This window comes from Olea europaea, unplaced genomic scaffold, assembly GCF_002742605.1.
Source record: "Olea europaea var. sylvestris unplaced genomic scaffold, O_europaea_v1 scaffold722, whole genome shotgun sequence".
Lineage (NCBI taxonomy): Eukaryota > Viridiplantae > Streptophyta > Magnoliopsida > Lamiales > Oleaceae > Olea > Olea europaea.
Genome location: NW_019265623.1, coordinates 118,706 through 136,790, shown reverse-complemented (window position 1 = coordinate 136,790; position 18,085 = coordinate 118,706). Strand labels below are relative to the sequence as shown.

At 33.3% G+C, this 18,085-nt stretch overlaps 2 protein-coding genes across 2 annotated transcripts; both read left to right on the top strand.

Moving 5' to 3' along the window:
- The first annotated feature begins 10,389 nt into the window (after positions 1 to 10,389).
- On the top strand, positions 10,390 to 14,111 carry LOC111390836 (protein RALF-like 32). The gene is made up of 2 exons (XM_023015952.1): positions 10,390 to 10,732; positions 13,871 to 14,111. The coding sequence occupies exons 1-2, from the start codon at positions 10,390 to 10,392 to the stop codon at positions 13,945 to 13,947; spliced, it is 420 nt and encodes a 139-aa protein (XP_022871720.1). The 3' UTR covers positions 13,948 to 14,111.
- A 1,610-nt stretch (positions 14,112 to 15,721) lies between these two features.
- Positions 15,722 to 16,458, top strand: LOC111390863 (protein RALF-like 24). The gene has a single exon (XM_023015994.1). The coding sequence runs from the start codon at positions 15,857 to 15,859 to the stop codon at positions 16,250 to 16,252; it is 396 nt and encodes a 131-aa protein (XP_022871762.1). The 5' UTR covers positions 15,722 to 15,856; the 3' UTR covers positions 16,253 to 16,458.
- Positions 16,459 to 18,085: the final 1,627 nt, after the last annotated feature.

Genomic DNA, 18,085 nt, shown 5'->3' with positions numbered 1-18,085 from the left:
TTTTTTTTTTTTTTTTTTTTTTTTTTTGGTTTAAGACATTCTTCTGCACCTTCTCATTTAGGGAAAATTTATTTTCATGTCCAAGCAAGAAAACCCCTTAAGTTTATTTTCATCTTGGGACAAGTTCTCCACATCGAGAAAGAAGGTCGGGGCTTATGTGCATAGTAGCACAATATTTTCAATTGAGGTTCGGTGTACAATAATATTCTATTGGATGGGCTTTAAAAAAGATGAAATAGAGAAATTTATTACATACATGTTGATTTAAATGTTATTTATGTCATCTCTTGTCACGTGCAAATACATGAATTGTAATTTATTCATTGAGCATCAAAGTTTATAATTGTTTCATGATTCTTATAGGTAATAGCGAGGATTCTTTGATCTTGTGGAATCAAGGGGGAAGAGGTTGTCCAATGAAGTGGATTACATTTGGGTGATTGAAAAAGATTTATTGTTTTGTCTAGTACTTGATATTCTACCTTCAAATCTAGCTTAAATAACTTTTGTCTATACACTCCTTTGCTTGAATGTTTTATGGATTTAAGAGTTGTAATGGACACTTGATAAACACTCTTTTGTGCTAAGTGATTTTGGGACGTTATTGTATTTTTTCCATGTGAGATGCTATGATTTGTCATGATGCTATTTTAGAAAGGAAAGTGATGAAGTTACGTCTAGAATCACTGTTTCGAGTCTTGTAAAGTAGTGAATTGATCTTATGCTCGTGTTTATTGAAATATTGTAATTCCAACTTTATAATATATCACGTAATGAAGGTGGAATCTATAAAGAAATGCAAAAGAGATATATATATATATATATATTTTTAATTCTTCTGCTCAAGTTTAATTTACAAGTTCGTTTTCACATTTTACTTCTCGTACCCACTCTTTTAATTGAAGAGAAAGAAAACTTGAAATCATGATGACGACTCAAGTTATATTAGATTATCTTCGTACTGTTATTAACAAGAAAGATTGTTTGGTCTATTTGGATATGAAAACATTAAAAGACAAGTAAATAATAAATACATGTCAATCCCATTGTGATCCAATACAATAATATAATTGTCCAATTCACTCCTAGAAACTTTTTGTGCAAATCTATCATCATTTTTACTAGTCCACACAAAATTTTCAAATATGGATTATTCTACTCGAACAGGGCCAAGATGGTCCTATTCGAGTAACATGGCCCTTCAAATATTCTGGCACTTGGATAACATAGTCGTACAACAAATATTTACCCAATCACGAAGTAACAATAATGTCAAACATATATAGCCAAAAATAATCATGAACAAAGTTGTATTGATATGATACAGTTATTGTCCCAACACTTGAATATCTCTTGTTAATGAACTGCGATTCTCTATCTAAAATATTTTAAATGAAATATTTCATCTTACTGTCATGAAACAAGAAGAAATGAATTTTTATCATTCATGCAGACTACAAATCAGCATCACAAAATCCAACTAAATTAAGATTGTTGCTTTAATGGTATATATCTTAACGTAAAATTCTTCATACCCTAAAAATACTCAACGACTTCCTCAGCTGATTTATAATGGCTTAGTGTATAATCATTTAAGTATATATCACCTCAGCACATTCACAATAAATGCAATATTAGGGTGTATGGACGGCAGCATGCGTGTAACTTAGTCAAGGCTATTCTCTTTGCAATCATATTGCTCTTTGCAATTATGGGGAAATGTATTTTATTTTTTTAAGGAAAGATTATTGGAAAAAAATAACTACGAGCACTACAACAAAATGTACTTTTTACGGCATGCAATGCATTTAAATACTATTTAAATAAGTATTTGAACTTGTTTATAGTTGAAGACAGTATGAGTTTCTCAAATCTAAACATGCATAAACAACAACAAAGGGGGGAAAAAAAAGAAAAGATAACCTGATAATCATTTCATGCTTATCTATTAGAAGTCGCCATATTTTTTTAAATCTCAAGCACCAATCTGTTTTCAAATTCAGTTCTTCAATACATATTTGGAATCTGTCGAAAGGGATTCTTTTCGAACCCAAAAGATTGATTCCAAAGCCTGTGTTTCTTGCCAGCTTAAGCATCATGTTGATGTATGCATTCTTCAAATAGTACACTTACAGAAAGGGAAACAAATAAATCAGTTGAAAACAGGGGCGGGTATTAATTTGAAGGGTCCTTACCTTACAAAGAGCAACTAGAGTGAGACACGCCGGTGGTCGCGGTGGAAGGTAGAGAGACACGATAGTGTGAGTTGAGGCACCATTAGTCGGCGGTGGAAGGCGGATAGAGACGAGAGTGAGAGCTGAGGCGTTGGGGGAAGTCGTGGAGAGGCGAAGTTGATGGGGAAAATGAAATGGGAGAAATACCATGTTTCAGGTTTTTTTTTTTTTTTTTTTTTTTTTTTTTTTTTTTTTTTTTTTTTTTAAGGGCATGCAATAGTGCACGCCATAACTACTAGCTTACTATGGCGTGCCAAGTACGCACGCCGTGAATACTTCGATTCATTGATTTTTTACGGCATACATATATCACATGCCGTAATTAGTCTATTTACGGCATGTTGTAGATGCAAGCTGTAAATGCATGCCGTAAAAAGTCGTGTTTGTTGTAGTGGAGTTCTTTCAATTCAAGGTCTATCAACCTAAGTCCTACTAAAAATTTAAACGTGTTGTAGAATTTCCAGCCTTAATCCTTGACGTCTAAGTGGTCTAGCCTATGTTTTCGTCACTTGGATCGTAAAATTTAAATAGAGCAAAATTTTATTTATGTACGCATTTCCATTCTTCTGATTCTTTACACATGATCTCATAGTTTCTCCATTTCCTTCAACAAAAAGATGCGCATGTAAAGGGTAGTTTTTTTATTCAATTTGTTTTGTATCTTCGCTTTCTCAACTAAGTTTCTTCACAGGGACAAGTTGTAAAATGCTGCTAAGATTTTGAAATTTCGAAATTGTTACAGCATGATTGAATAAGTGGTATAGAATCTCTCATTTCATTGTTATCTCAAGCCCTTAAACAGAAATTTGTACAAGTAATTCTCTTATTCGCTCCTTGGTGTTTCTGTCTACCGATGCACTGGTTTTAAGCAACATCGGCATAAACTATGGTCAACTGGGAAATAATTTACCATTTCCTTATCAAACAATTGAATTCCTGAAATCCATGAATGCCGATCAAGTGAAGATATATGATGCCAGCCCTGAAGTACTAAAACCTCTATTAGGCACGAGGCTTCAAGACTCAGTAATGGTGATAAACGACATAATTTCTGGTATTGCTTCAAACCTGCTTATCAATGGGTACATGACAACATTCTTGCTTATTATCCCAACATCAAAATCCAATCTATTCTTGTTGGGAATGAAGCTCTTGTTGGAAAAATTGGCCGACTTTAGCACGAGTTTTGAGTGGGACCCGGTTGTTCAATTTGGAAGATGAAAGTTGATTTGTGTTCTCCTCCGTGAGTACATCGAAATCATATACTTACTTTCCAAAGTTGATGCTTGGGTGAATGAGAAATTGAGGCTCAAAGTGTGTCACTCAGAAAAGAGTTTATGTGGAAAAAATGAATTTGTCCCACATAAGAAAAAGATGAGGAACTCCAAAGGTTATTGCCATTAATGGTAGCCTAGCCTATAAATAGTGGCTCATTTTCCTCATTTCAACACAAAAAACAAAAAAACAAAAGCTTTCAAGTTTAAAATACACTAGAAATTCATTTGCGTAGAGTTCTCTCTTGGTGGTGGTGTAGTTCAAGCACTAGTTCAGTTCGTCAGAGTGGTTTCTACGGTGCTCGGAAGCTACTGATTTTACCGTTGTATCCTGGGAAACGGACGCTCATTTTAAACCTCAAGCACGGACGGTGAGGGGACGAATCTATTTTAAGGAAACTGTGTGTGACACAGGCCTCGGGTTAAAATTCTGTGTTTCAGTTGTTTAATTCATGCAATTTTTGTATTAAATTTACAGTCCATGCTTCATGAATTTATGATATATTGTTCGTATACTTCATGAATTTTAAATTTAATTAGAACAAAAGTTATTTGTTGGAAATAAAACTTTCAATGATCTGGTGAAAATTCGATATACGGTTGTTTGAATTTTGTTGATTTGCATAGTTGCAAAATTGAAAGGCTTTGTCAAAAAGATCTAAACTGTCTAAGAAGAGTTTGGGATTTAAGCGGTCCGGTTGTGACCCCCCTCCTCATCTGGGAGTCTTTTAGTTGCGCATTATTAAAATTGATGAGACGAAAGACAACATTTTTCGATTTTATCCACACACTCTAAATTTCCTACCGCTCTTAGTAACGATGATCAGAAAATGTGGGCTGATCTTGTACCGGCTATGGAGAAAATCTAGAAATCTTTAGTTTCCTATAACATTCATAACATCAAAGTTGGGACACCATTGGCTATGGATGTAGTGGAACCAATTTTCCCACCTTCAAGTGGGAAATTTAAGGATGAAATTTCGGACAAGGTTATGATCCCATTGTTGAAATTCTTGAATGGACTAAATCATACTTTTTTCTTGATGCGTATCCTTATTTAACATGGTTCGAGAATCCAACAAACATCAGCCTAGATTTTCCATTTTTTGAGGATGTAAATCAGACATACAACGATATAGGGAGTGGATTGATTTACACGAATCTTCTTGATTAGATACTTGATTCTGTTGCTTTTGTTGATTAATCAACCTCCAATTGGTGAAATTTCAGGCTCAAGATACCAATCTCAATCTTATCAATACACCCAAGCAATCACGACCCAAAATCTTAAACTTCTTCCACACTCCAGTTGCTTAAGATTTGTGCCCCCTTATGGCACAAAGGGAAGATGTTTGCACCCACAAAGGCGGTACCACAAAGGCTAGAGAAGAAACCAGCCAAGCAAGAGCACAAAGCAAAAGGCATGGACTTTTTCTCTCTTCAACAATAAGGCAAACACACGTTAATTACAAACAAAGGAGGCTAGATTATATATAGGTTAGGTTAGGTTATGTTAGGTTAAAGTGATCGGGCCAAGCCCAATACAAATTCGGTAAGTGGGCCAACATATATAAGTCATCTAATAAGTGTTGAAATCTAGTCATGAGCAACACTAATTAAATAGGTTACTTCCAATGGCTCAAATAGTCTTAGGGTCAGGTCATCAATCTGGGGTGTCGACATTTAATTTTATCCAACATCGGTTTAACATCATCGCTTGGATTATTGGGTATCAAAACCCAACAATCTCCACATTGATGCTTAATAATCTGCAAGCAAATAAAACACAAAGTTTATACTTGCACAATCAAGGTAATCGAATAAAAATGGTATCACAGACCTTACCTCGTGATTTGAACTTGAAACACTTACCATACCTGCTCCATGTACTCACCAGGGTAAGGTCCAAAGAAACACCCAAGTAGGAACAAGTATTCACAGTGAACATATAATCATCTGATGAAGATATTATATAGGATAATACATAGATCTTTTCAAAATTGCGTTCACACAGAACCACATATTAACACCAAGTTAATCAACATACGGTCAAACACATATACAACAAATGCATAAATGACTCCACGAAAAATCTCACCACACTTATCATATCCCATTTCGTGTTACTTCTACCTCAAGAACACATATCTCTTCTCATCTCCCACCATACGCACTAGATAATTGCTCAACTCATGTCTAACTGGCAAGTCACAATTGATCCTAAGCTCTCGGGATAATCTTTTATCACCACATCACTTCTTCCAACTTACGTGGATAATGGGTCTCCACTTTATCAAAGTGATAGAAGTGTCTCTCTCACACTCTACCTGTACAGGGTCTCCTTCACATATAAAAGATTCTAAACATTTAATTACATCTCCACTTGGGATTCAAATGTCACACACCACATCACCAGTACAAAACACAAAGTACCTCTAGGTATCTATACTCTACCTTATCAGAAGACATCCAACATACTACTAATGCATCTTAACATACTATGCATGCAAGCAATTACGCCAAGTAATCATATTGTCTCAAATTCATGCAAATGCACATATAGAACACATTGAAATGTAGCAGATAAAATGTAGACAATTATACACATGCAGAAAGGATCGCACACAAATGTACATGCAGTAACTAGGTTTACTCTCAATAAACCTCACTGGGGTCATAACTCAACCCCTCAACCACATTCATTTCACCTTTCACATTACCCTTCTGCTTATCCTACTTCTTGGGGTAGTCCCTAATAAAGTGTTCAGACTTATCACAATTGTAACATCATCTATCACTAGACTTGTCCCGTCCATTGCCCTTCTTTTTACTACCTTCATCACCAGAGTCACTACTTGAATCACCATTATTTTGAGCAATACCCAAATTCATTTGTCAAAACTTCATCCTACTCCTTATCATGTGTAACTTACCACTCCTCTTATCTTCATTTTCAACCTTAATGCCATCTTCTTACTCTTGAGTGCGTCTATGATAATCTCGGGTGTTATGGTGTCCCTACCATACTTAATTGCATTTTTAACCTCTCTATATGAATCGGATATGGAATTAAGTAAGATAATTACGTTAGATGTTTCAGACACCTTTTCATCACAGTTAACAATGTCTTGAAAAGTTTGTTAAAAGTATCCATATTGTCGTCAAGATCCTTTGAAGGATTCATTTTATAACTAAAAAATCTTTCAAACAAGTACAGCTTATTAGGAGTAGATTTAAGCAAATATAAGTCCTCCAATTTTTTCCAAAGTTCTTTTGTAGAATCCAGTTTTTCAACTTTTCTCAAAACAGTGTCAGATAAATGTAAGATAATTGAAGTGTAAGCAAGTTCATCATATTTCTCTTTTTGTGTTTCTATCAAATTTACGAGAAAATTGTCATCTATGGCCTTTGAAACTTTTTTTTGAATTAAAATCCCCTTCATCTTTTATTGTCAAATTGAAAATTTTCCTTTCTCATTGAAAATACCAACTTCAAAATATGAAGACATTATTTGGAAAAACAAAACAACTAAATGCACAGATAAGTCACACAAAGTAATCCTACGGTCGTAATATACACCGTTCTAGATTCCCAAGGTTTCGTGAGATTTGCGATTTTAGATCAAGGAAATTTTCGAATGGGTCAAGTCCAGGTTCTAACAGGATAATCAATGCAACAGGTACGTTAACAAAAATTCAAATTCTCATGCAATCACCATATGACAATTACAGCACAAAATCAATTACCAACTTACAATCAACTTTAACACTTCAAATAGGGTAGGTAATTCCTAAATTTTCTAGCACGAGCAATGGTTGCCAAGCAATGACAACCCCCAATCCTAATGATCACCCCGATAATCTACTAGTGTGATAATGTAAAGATTTCAGATAATTTATCAGAGTGGAACTATCTAAGTCCGTAAATTATGAGAGACGCGAATCTGCTGCTTTAGGACCACCACTGTTCACCCTAAAGTTCAACAGATGTGCTAATACGAATGTCAGGGGCAAAATCGTCCAACTTTTTTCGTATATCCTGAAACTGAAAGCTAACAACACAAAATCGTTAGAAAAATTCTGTCTGAAGAAGTTGTCGTCGAAGGAGCCCGCATGCATCCCCATGCACGGTCGCCCGAATCCCCACGCGCCTTTGCCACCGGTGGCCATCACCCAGATGCAAAGGCCACCTAGAAGCGCCTCCACCTGCATATCACGAATCCGACCTCTGTTTCAGCAAATGATGTTTGGATTAGTCGAAAATTGAGGTTGCAGGTCCCATTTTTTTGAAAATTTTCTGGACAGTTTGATCCAACTGGTTTTTACTTTGATTATGGTCAAATTTTGGTCAAAAATTCCACCCAACCTGCTCTGATACCAAATGTTGATTAATCGACCTCCAATTGGTAGAATTTCGGGATCAGGATACCAATCTCGACCTTATCAATATACCCAAGCAATCACGACCCAAAACCTTAAACTTTTTCTACACTTCGGTTGCTCAAGATTTGTGCACACTTAGGACACAAAGGGAAGGTGTTTGCACCCACAAAGGCTAGAGAAGAAACTAGCCAAGCAAGAGCACAAAGCATAAGGCAAGGACTTTTTCTCTCTTCAACACAAAGGCAAACACACATTAATTACGAACAAAGGAAGCTAGCATATATATAGGTTAGGTTAGGTTAAAGTGATCGGGCCAAGCCCAATACAAATTCGGTAAGTGGGCGAACATATATAAGCCATCCAATGAGTGTAGAAACTGGGTCATGAGCAACACTAATTAATTATGTTGCTTCCAATAGCCCAAATAGTCTTAGGGTCCGGTTATCAAACTTGGGTGTCGATATTTAACTTTATGGCTGCCATAAAAAACAAGAACCTCGCACAAATCATAAAATCAAAGCTCCGGTACCACTTGTTGGAGACAAAACGAGGTTATACTGCATGATGTGAAGTATCGATCACAATAGCAAGATGAACACAAAGACAAAAAATTAATTTGTCCTGAGAATTGAAGATTTTATTCAACTATGATGGAGAAAGAATTACAACAATTGTATTTCTCACAATTATTCTAATTTCTATAATAAATCAGCTTATAAAGAAGAGTAAACTATATAGAAAGGACATATCAAAACCCTAACAATATTATGGAAATAGTATCAAAAAAGTGTGGAATAAATAAAACAATATTTTTCCAATAAAAAACACGTGGAATAAAAATCAATATTTTTCCAAAAACCCCTACCAAATTTGGGGCACAAATTTAGTACGTCTTGTCTTTAATTATGATTTAGATCAAAATATTTAATTTTCATGCTTTGAAGTCAAGGAAAAATATTTTTTTGCACTTTTTATTTATTTATTTTTAAAAAATATGATTAAAAAATAAGTTGTTTTACACTACTTCAATGAACTTTTGAATATAAAACTGTTATCAAATATAAATTATAGGCCGCAGTTTTGAAATAACCACATCAAACATTCTATTCAGCACATAAGCCTAACTTACTTATTATTCACACAATAGCCTTTTTAACATTAAAAGACAAATATACCCTTCATTTTCAAAATTAAAAACCCAGATTTCTCCCATAGGAACCCTAGACCTCATTAACAAATAACATATCTGCTAAAACACAATAAAATAATTTTTGTTTAATTCTTTGAAAATTAAAGCTAAAGCACATTATCCATCAATATTATAAGCAAATAAATTAAAATTTAACCAATAAAATGAAGAAACCTTGAATGCGTAGATGGAAATAAAGATGGATGAAAAAGTCTTGAAGAATGGGATGGAGATGGAGATGAAGAAGATGAAGAAACATTTAAGAACAAGAAATGGTTAGATTTTCAAATTCTTAATGTTCAAAATGGAGGTAAGATGGGTATTGTGATTTCTTTAAATTTTTTATTTTTTTTTACTTAAATATAATCAAAGACTATTGTAAAAAAGTGGCCAGGTTAACCTGCCATCTACCACCATTTCCTCACAAAATATATCAATTAATGGAAAGTTTGAGAATAAGAATGAAATGAAAAATCATTAGGGTCATTAGTGCTACAATGAGCAAAGATTAAAGGTGTGAACATCCCTATGTACTAAAATTATGTACAAGTAGACTTTTTCATATTCAATATGTTGTTGAGGAGATCAAAGTCATTAGTGGCCATACGAGTACCCAATTATTTTTCGAAGGTAATTAAGTATTTGTTCAGAGTGGACAACAATGGATAAGCCTTTTCCCTATGTCTGAAGCACTTCATGTGTCCCTCCCACTTGTACTCTATTTTTTACATAATCAAGATACTTGAAGAATTCAAACTCCCATTTAAATTTAGGTGGATACCTAAAAATTATGTATATAATTAGCAGAAGCGTTGCTAAACAATTATGGTTCATTGCATAATTACTTTTAAAAAAAAATCTTTATATATGATTTATTGAACTAGCCGACGAATTGATTTGCTAGTATTTAATTATTAAAATTGTTTGCAAGAGTTGCATTAGTAAAACCGGATTAGTTAGTTTTTATTATTTGTTAATAGGTTATAACATTAGCAAATCATTGGAATATTTATGTACATTTTTCTAAAAATGATTAAATTGACTTAACTCGTCTTCTAATAACTATAGTCGACTGAGTTCGAGTTTCCCTATTTAACTTATTTTCTAATGAACTTGCCAACTCAACCTAAAATACAAAGATAAATTTAAAATAAATAAATAACCAGTGCGACACTATATTGTTAGGTGAAAATTGAAATAGTGCAGTCCCCCTTTCTAGTGTGGCTTCCACTATCTTCAAAAAGATGAAGAAAAACCCATTATAAAGTGTGCTCAAATGGTGCGAGACAATTTATAAGACAATACATAAAATGGAAACAAATTCCAAAACCATTTTTTTTCTCTTTCAAATCCTTATCTACTCATACTTTATCAGCATTATTGCTGTAAGAGGCCTCAACGATATTGCAAATTTCTCTTCGTGCAATGGTTCAATAGCAGATTGTGATGACGAATTGGAGACTTTAATGGAGTCTGAGATTAGCAGAAGAATTCTTGAGGATAAAAAATACATCTCACCAGGGGCTTTGAAAAGAGATCAGCCAGTATTCGAAGGTGGTGCCGGCGGCAAGCCATACACGGGCAGTGACGGTTGTGTTCCTGCCCCATCGAACACCCACCACAGAGGTTGCGAACAATATTATCGCTGTCGAGGTGATGAATGATACATACGAACTTGGTGAAGCTATTTTATAGAAGTTCATTGATATTTGGGGTAAATAGACTTGAACTAACTTATGTCACACATCAACACAACGCATGTATAAGTGACATGTATTTTCGTATGTGCATACAAGAGTATATTTAGAAGTTTTCATGATATCTTTACTTGAAATAAATTAAATGGTATGTTGTTTCCGCTATATCTTGATTAAATTCCTAGTAAACTTAAGCGATCCACTTTTGTGTGTAATGAATTGAGAAATAAAATATTTGATAGCAAAAAAACAAAAAAAAACAAAAAAAAACAAAAAAAAAAAACCTTTTTTTCTTCTACTTTTAGTCAATTTTTATTTCCCTTCACTTGGAGTCTTTTATTTATTTTTATTTTTTTAATGGACCATGTTGAAACACCTCATCGAAATTTTTGCCAAGCTATTAAATTATAAGTTGTATGATACGAGACGTGTGAACAATAAATGAATAAAGGTTGTAGGTCCTACAAAATATATGAATAAAAATAGTGGTTGACTAACTTATAAGTAATTAAAAGCTTTTCCAAACATGTACTAAGTAATTGAGATGTAAATACACTTAATTATATACATTTTAATCTAATAGCTTAGCAAAAAAAAAAAAAAAAAAAAAAACATTTTTTTCCTTCTATTTTTAGTCAATTTTTTTTCCCTTCCCTTTTTTTTTTTTTTTAATTTGCTCTAAATGGACTGCGTTGAAACACCTAATCAAAACTTTCGCCAAGCCATTAGATTATAAGTTGTATCATTTGAAATATGTGAATAATAAGTGGATAAAAATTATAGGTCCTACAAAATATATGAATAAAAATAGTGATTGACCAACTAATAAGTAACTAAAAGCTTTTCCAAACATGTATTAAGTAATTGAGATGTAAATACACTTAATTATTTACATTTTAAACTTCAAGTTATGCCCTTAATTTGCATCAAATTCTGCCCAATTTTCATAAATGGTTGCACTCATACTTAAACGCAACGCTTTTGGTGGATTTGATATCGTATTAAACAACTACATATTAAAGCTTAAACTCCTAAGATTGGTTTGGTGTTTCAATGCTTTTAAGAGAATCAGATGCAGTTGTGCTAAAAAATAAGAGAACAATTAGATAGTAATTTTTAAAATTTGAATTTCAGTTTTTGATAAATAAATGTCATTTATCTTCCTCTGCGCGTATAAAGTTATTGAAAAGTACATTAATTGTTATTTATGTTCTTTTGTATTATTATTATTATTATTATTATTATTATTATTATTATTATTCAAGGTTCTAAAGTGCGTAATGCATGACAATGCATTACTATCAACTATCAAGCATATAATTATTATTCAAATTTAAAAATAAAAATAAAAAATAAAAAAACCAACTATCGTTCAAATTTGCGATAAAAACATATTGCTCAAAATCATAAATACTCCAATTACTTGGTAATCAATTTCTACAATTAGATTAGACATGAACACCAACTTTTAAAAAGTCTAAATCTTGTCCAACTCTTTACCAATTCCAATTCAATCTCCTCTTCTTCATCCAAGTTCTTCCATATCATCCGACGCAAAATTATTATCATCGAGCTTCCTTATTTCAACTCAATAATTTCTATTACCCATTGTAAATGGTAAGATATCATTGTCAACTTCTTGCTCAAAATCACTACCATTAACAATCGAAAATTGTGCTTTACTATCACCACTCGCTAGTAAAACTAGAGGAAGACCGAAGAATAAGGAGACTCGGGCTCGATGTAAATAGTTTTAATTGTACAAAAAAAAAAATTATTTTTTTAAGCATCAAAATTCAATAGATTGTTGTATATAATTCATAAGCCTTAATAGATATTTGTTGGGCTCATTTTGTCCTTTTAAGTTATAAAAATGGATTGGAGTTTGTTAGACTAATTTTGACACAACTTTTTACACAAATGCGTGCTCATTTTGATGTTTAAACATGCATGCAATCAACGAAATGGATTGATTATATTATCACGCGCATATCTCATATGCGATGGGTTTCGAAAAAGCAACGAGCATATACGGGTATATACAAAATCTATGCCTGCATTTCAGAACACTGTTTGTGAATCTATAGGTCATTTGGCATAGCTTTTGCTTCTTGTAAAAGAGTTTATGGAGAAAAATACTTTTAACTTTTTTTTTGGAAACTAATTTTTAAAAGAATTTTTTATTTCGAAAAAACTTTTAGATGAAGTCATATTGAATCAGTTTTCTCTAAAAAAAAAATCTTCTAATTAGAAGCATTTTGATAATAGTAACCAAACAGATGCAAAAGCAGTTTTTTGATTATTAGCAATCTGGAGTGCTGAATATGAAGGTTCGGAAATGGAAGTTAATTTTTTTTTTTTTTTTTTTTTTTTTTTTTTTTTTTTTTTTGGCTTAAGACATTCTTCTGCACCTTCTCATTAGGGAAAATTTATTTTCATGTCCAAGCAAGAAAACCCCTTAAGTTTAAAATTATAATGTGATTTATGTATTTTATGTTATATGCACTTTTATCTTGATAAAAATATACATGCAAAATGATTTTATACCATAATATGCTTGTTAATGTGTTGAGATGGATTGACTTTAATTATTAGTGAGATATTGGGCATTTTGCTCTTATTACTCTGTGCATGCAAGAGATAAATTATTGTGCTTATTTTATAACTCTTATTTGTCATACCATGGAGTTAGGGCCTAGCATGTTTGTGAACAAATTTGTATGACAATTGAAATTTCCCTAGGCTTGTTGTAGACCCAGGATTAGTTCTCGGACCCGAGACAAGTTCTCTCATTCGGCCACTCGCGACTAGTTCTTCCTCTTGAGTCAAGTTCAACCACATTGAGCAAGAAAAGTATCATATTTGTTTCCTCTGGTCGAGACTTTTGTGCATAGTAGCACAATATTTTCAATTGAGGTTCAGTGTACAATAATATTCTATTGGAAGGGCTTTAAAAATGATATAATAGAGAAATTTATTACATATACATGTTGATTAAAATGGTATTTATTCCATCTCTAGTTACATGCAAATACATGCATTGTAATTTATTCATTGAGCATCAATGTTTATAATTGTTTCATGATTCTTATAGATAATAGCGAGGATTCTTTGATCTTGTGGAATCAAGTGGGAAGAGGTTGTCCAATGAAGAGGATTACATTTGGGTGATTGAAAAAGATTTATTGTTTTGTCTAGTACTTGATATTCTACCTTCAAATCTAGCTTAAAGAACTTTTGTCTATACACTACTTTGCTTGAATGTTTTATGAATTTAAGAGTTGTAATGGACACTTGATGAACACTCTTTTGTACTAAGTGATTTTGGGACGTTATTGTATTTTTTACATGTGAGATGCTATGATTTGCCATGATGGTATTTTAGAAAGGAAAGTGATGAAGTTACATCTAGAATCACTGGTCCGAATCTTGCAAAGTAGTGAATTGATCTTATGCTCGTGTTTATTGAAGTATTGTAATTCCGACTTTATAAAATACTATGTAATGAAGGTGGAATCTATTTAAAAAAAATGCAAAAGAGATGTATTTTTTTTAAAGTCTTTTGCTCAAGTTTAATTTACAAGTTCGTTTTCACATTTTACTTCTCGCACCCACTCTTTTAATTGAAGAGAAAGCAAACTCGAAACCATGAAGACGACTCAAGTTAAGTTAGATTATCTTCATACTATTATTAACAAGAAAGATTTTTTTGGTCTATTTGGGTATGAAAACATTAAAAGACAAGTAAATTATAAATACAAGTCAATCCCATTGTGATCCAATACAATAATATAATTGTCCAATTCACTCCTAGAAACTTCGTGTGCAAATCTGTCATCATTTTTACTAGTCCACACAAAATATTCAAATATGGATTATTCTACTTGAACAGGGTCGAGGTGGTCCTATTCGAATAACATGGCCCTTCAAATATTCTACCACTTAAATAACATAGTCGTGCAACAAATATTTACTCAATCACGAAGTAACAATAATGTCAAACATATATAGCCAAAACTAATCATGAACAACGTTGTATCGATATGATATAGTTATCATCCCAACACTTTAATATCTCTTGTTAATGAACTATGATTCTCTATCTAAAATTTTTTAAATAAAATATTTCATCTTACTGTCATGAAACTAGAAGAAATGAGTTTTTATCATTCATGCATACTACAATTCAGCATCACAAGATCCAACGAAATCAAGATTGTTGCTTTAATGGTATATATCTTAACGTAAAATTCTTCATACCCTAAAGATACTCGATGACTTCCTCAGCTAATTTATAATGGGGTATTGTTGTTTGTACAGTCCATGAAAGACTGTACAATTACAGTCTTCTCTTGTGAGTGGGGTCCACGATTATTTTAATCGTGGATCTCATTCCTTGCATTTGAATGTGTTATGAACCGTGATGTGAAAATTGGGTACATAATGGCTTAGTCTATAATCATTTAAGTATATATCACCTCAGCACATTCACATGAAATCAATATTAGGGTGTATGGACGGCAGCATGCGTGTAACTTAGTCAAGGCTATTCTCTTTGCAATCATATGCACTTTGCAATTATGGGGAAATGTATTTTATTTTTTTTAAGAAAAGTTAAATTAGAGGAAAACATTACCTTCGAGTTCTTTCAATTCAAGGTCTCCCAACCTAAGTCCTACTCAAAATTTAGTCTTGTTGTCGAATTTCCAACCTTTATCCTTGACGTCTAAGTGTTCTAGCCTATGTTTTTGTCCCCTGGATCGTAAAATTTAAATAGAGCTAATTTTTATTTATGTGCACATTTACATGGAATAAATTTTTATTAAAATTAAAAAATATTTCTTGCAATTATGAATAATTGCCTTGAAAATAAGTACCTCTTTTATTCTCAAAATTACTCTACATTTTTGGAAGAGGCTAGTGGGTCAGTCTCCATTCGTAGTCGGTGTAGTGGGTAACACTGTTACCCCAATATCATTAATGATCCCTTCCAACCCAAAGCAATCTCACTGTCTACCATTTTCTCACATACACACGGACTCTCATACAGTATCTCACATCAAATGACAACACCAAGAAAATGAAAATGAAAATGAAACTTCACAAAAAAATGCCCAAAGTTCACCTGTCCTTGTGCGCACATTTCTTGATCCTCGCACTAGTTTTCTTGGTGAAATTCTGTAATGGGGTCTCAACTTTGGACTTAAACTTAACGAGAACTGTTGAATCTGGTGAAATGGGGAAAAGGGTTTGTATCAATGAGTGCCCTGAAATGGAAGTTGAGGACGAGATGGATTCAGAGAATAATCGGAGGATTTTGGTTATACGGAAGAAGTATATAAGTTATGATACTTTAAAGAGGGATTCTGTGCCATGTACACAGCCTGGGGCTTCATATTATAACTGTAAGGGACCTGGTGTGGCTAATACTTATCACAGAGGTTGTGAGATTATTACAAGGTGTAGAGGAGACTGACACTGGTTAAGATCCAGTAGGAGGAACAAAAATTGGTAAAGGTACTTTTTTTATGTTTGTTCGTTTGGATTTTCTTGTATATGTTCTGATATGCATATGTTAGAACATGTTCTAATATTAGTAAATAAACCATTTTTACTATGATCCTGTGATTGATTAATGTCCTTTTGGGAAATTTTAAATGATGAAAGTCCTTTCTTGTCTAATTGATTGATTAGAATTTATGGGCTTGTGGATAGATAATTGTTCTTGTGTGTTTGGGAGATGTGGAAGCCCTTTCTCATTCTTCCACAAAAATAGGGTATAAGCAAGTAATGCTCAAGTTGAATCCAAATTTCAGTATAATGAACCTCCTTGGTTAACCCCAAAATGGGAATGTTGATGTTTCACTCATAAAGTATGGAAAGTGCCAAACATTGGGAACTATCCGGGAAAGAGTTAGGAACAGGAACAAGGAGAAGCGAGAACCACTCAAATGGAGGAATTGATCGTATTTCATCCTGCAACTGGGGATCAAAAAGCACCAAATTTGATGACTTATTAAGGGAAAACGAAGTAAGAGCATGTTAACATATGTCGGGAATGCTTCCATTGATTGTGTACAAACAAAATATGAGTCAAAAGGCAAGTTAAGAAAGGTTTAACTAATGGAGATATTAACTCTTCCGGGAACCAGTCTCCTGTAAACCATGTCAAACCAAAGACCAAACAATATCTGAATGGAACGGATTCGAATTTCTTCTAGAATAGTTTCCGGTACTAAATGAAATTCATAGAATATATACGAGTAATTCAAAGGATAAAAATATATATATATCTGATATGATTTGATACTTCTCTCCTCTTGCGATTCCCAGCCCCCCCTTATTATAAATCTCATTTGTTACATATGGTTGATTAAATGGGAACATGAAGTGATTGCTTTGTTGTATGAGTTCGGAAATACTAAATTACGGTTCTAATGGACGGAATTAACATACCTATTCAGACCGGGGAGAATATCTGATCGTGGTTTTGGCATAGGTTTGAGTTCAAATATATGATCTTTGGTTAGTTCACCTTGTGAACTTTAAATGAAAATCGGAGAGGCGCGAAGGATGGGCATTAGAGGGCCAAAATGTTACACTTGACTTTCTTTCAAAAAAAAATTCTGCTACTTTTCCCGGTAGCTAGGAATAGAAATTCCCATTGGAGGCCATAGATAAATGTCTCTAGTTCCTTTATTTTTGCTTACATTCTGCACTACTTATTCCAAGTGGAATCATATTTATTGCACCCAGACTGAAGCCTTTAACTGACCGGTCAGATGAGTACTCAGACCTGTCAGCAAGCGACCGGCCATAAGCCGTGGAACTGGCCTGGTTTTACGACCCACTCACGACCGGTCTGGTTAGTAAAATGCAAGGCTTGACCTTCAAACTTGGGACCAAAATTTTGAATCTTTGCACCTTCACCAGAGAAAGTTGATCTCTTTCAGTCGTAGGAGTAATGTTATTTGGCCCCATTGGTGTTCCCGTAAATATTAATTATGGTATGAACTCTTGTTGTGAATGTGTATGCCTACTTTGCTGCTCAGCCTGTTTGAGTCATATTATTTCAAAAAAAATACATTCTTAAACAGTGATTTGACATCATTTCAACCACACATTCTTCAATAAAATAATATTATACGTAGATCAAAAAATTTTCCTTATTTTTTAACCACACATTTTCCATCAATACTAGTTCAAGAATGCATTATTACCAAAATAATGTAGCTCAAACATCCCTTTAATTATGTCTGTACTTTTACCATCTGAAGCAAAGTAGGGGTTGCTTATTCATGGCCAATAC

Excerpts from the sequence above, each read along its gene's own strand:
- LOC111390836 (XM_023015952.1), top strand. The coding sequence starts at position 10,390 with ATGGAAACAAATTCCAAAACCATTTTTTTTCTCTTTCAAATCCTTATC. Across the intron at positions 10,733-13,870 it reads ACAATATTATCGCTGTCGAG|ATAATAGCGAGGATTCTTTG; the intron begins GTGATGAATGAT and ends TGATTCTTATAG.
- LOC111390863 (XM_023015994.1), top strand. The coding sequence starts at position 15,857 with ATGAAAATGAAAATGAAACTTCACAAAAAAATGCCCAAAGTTCACCTG.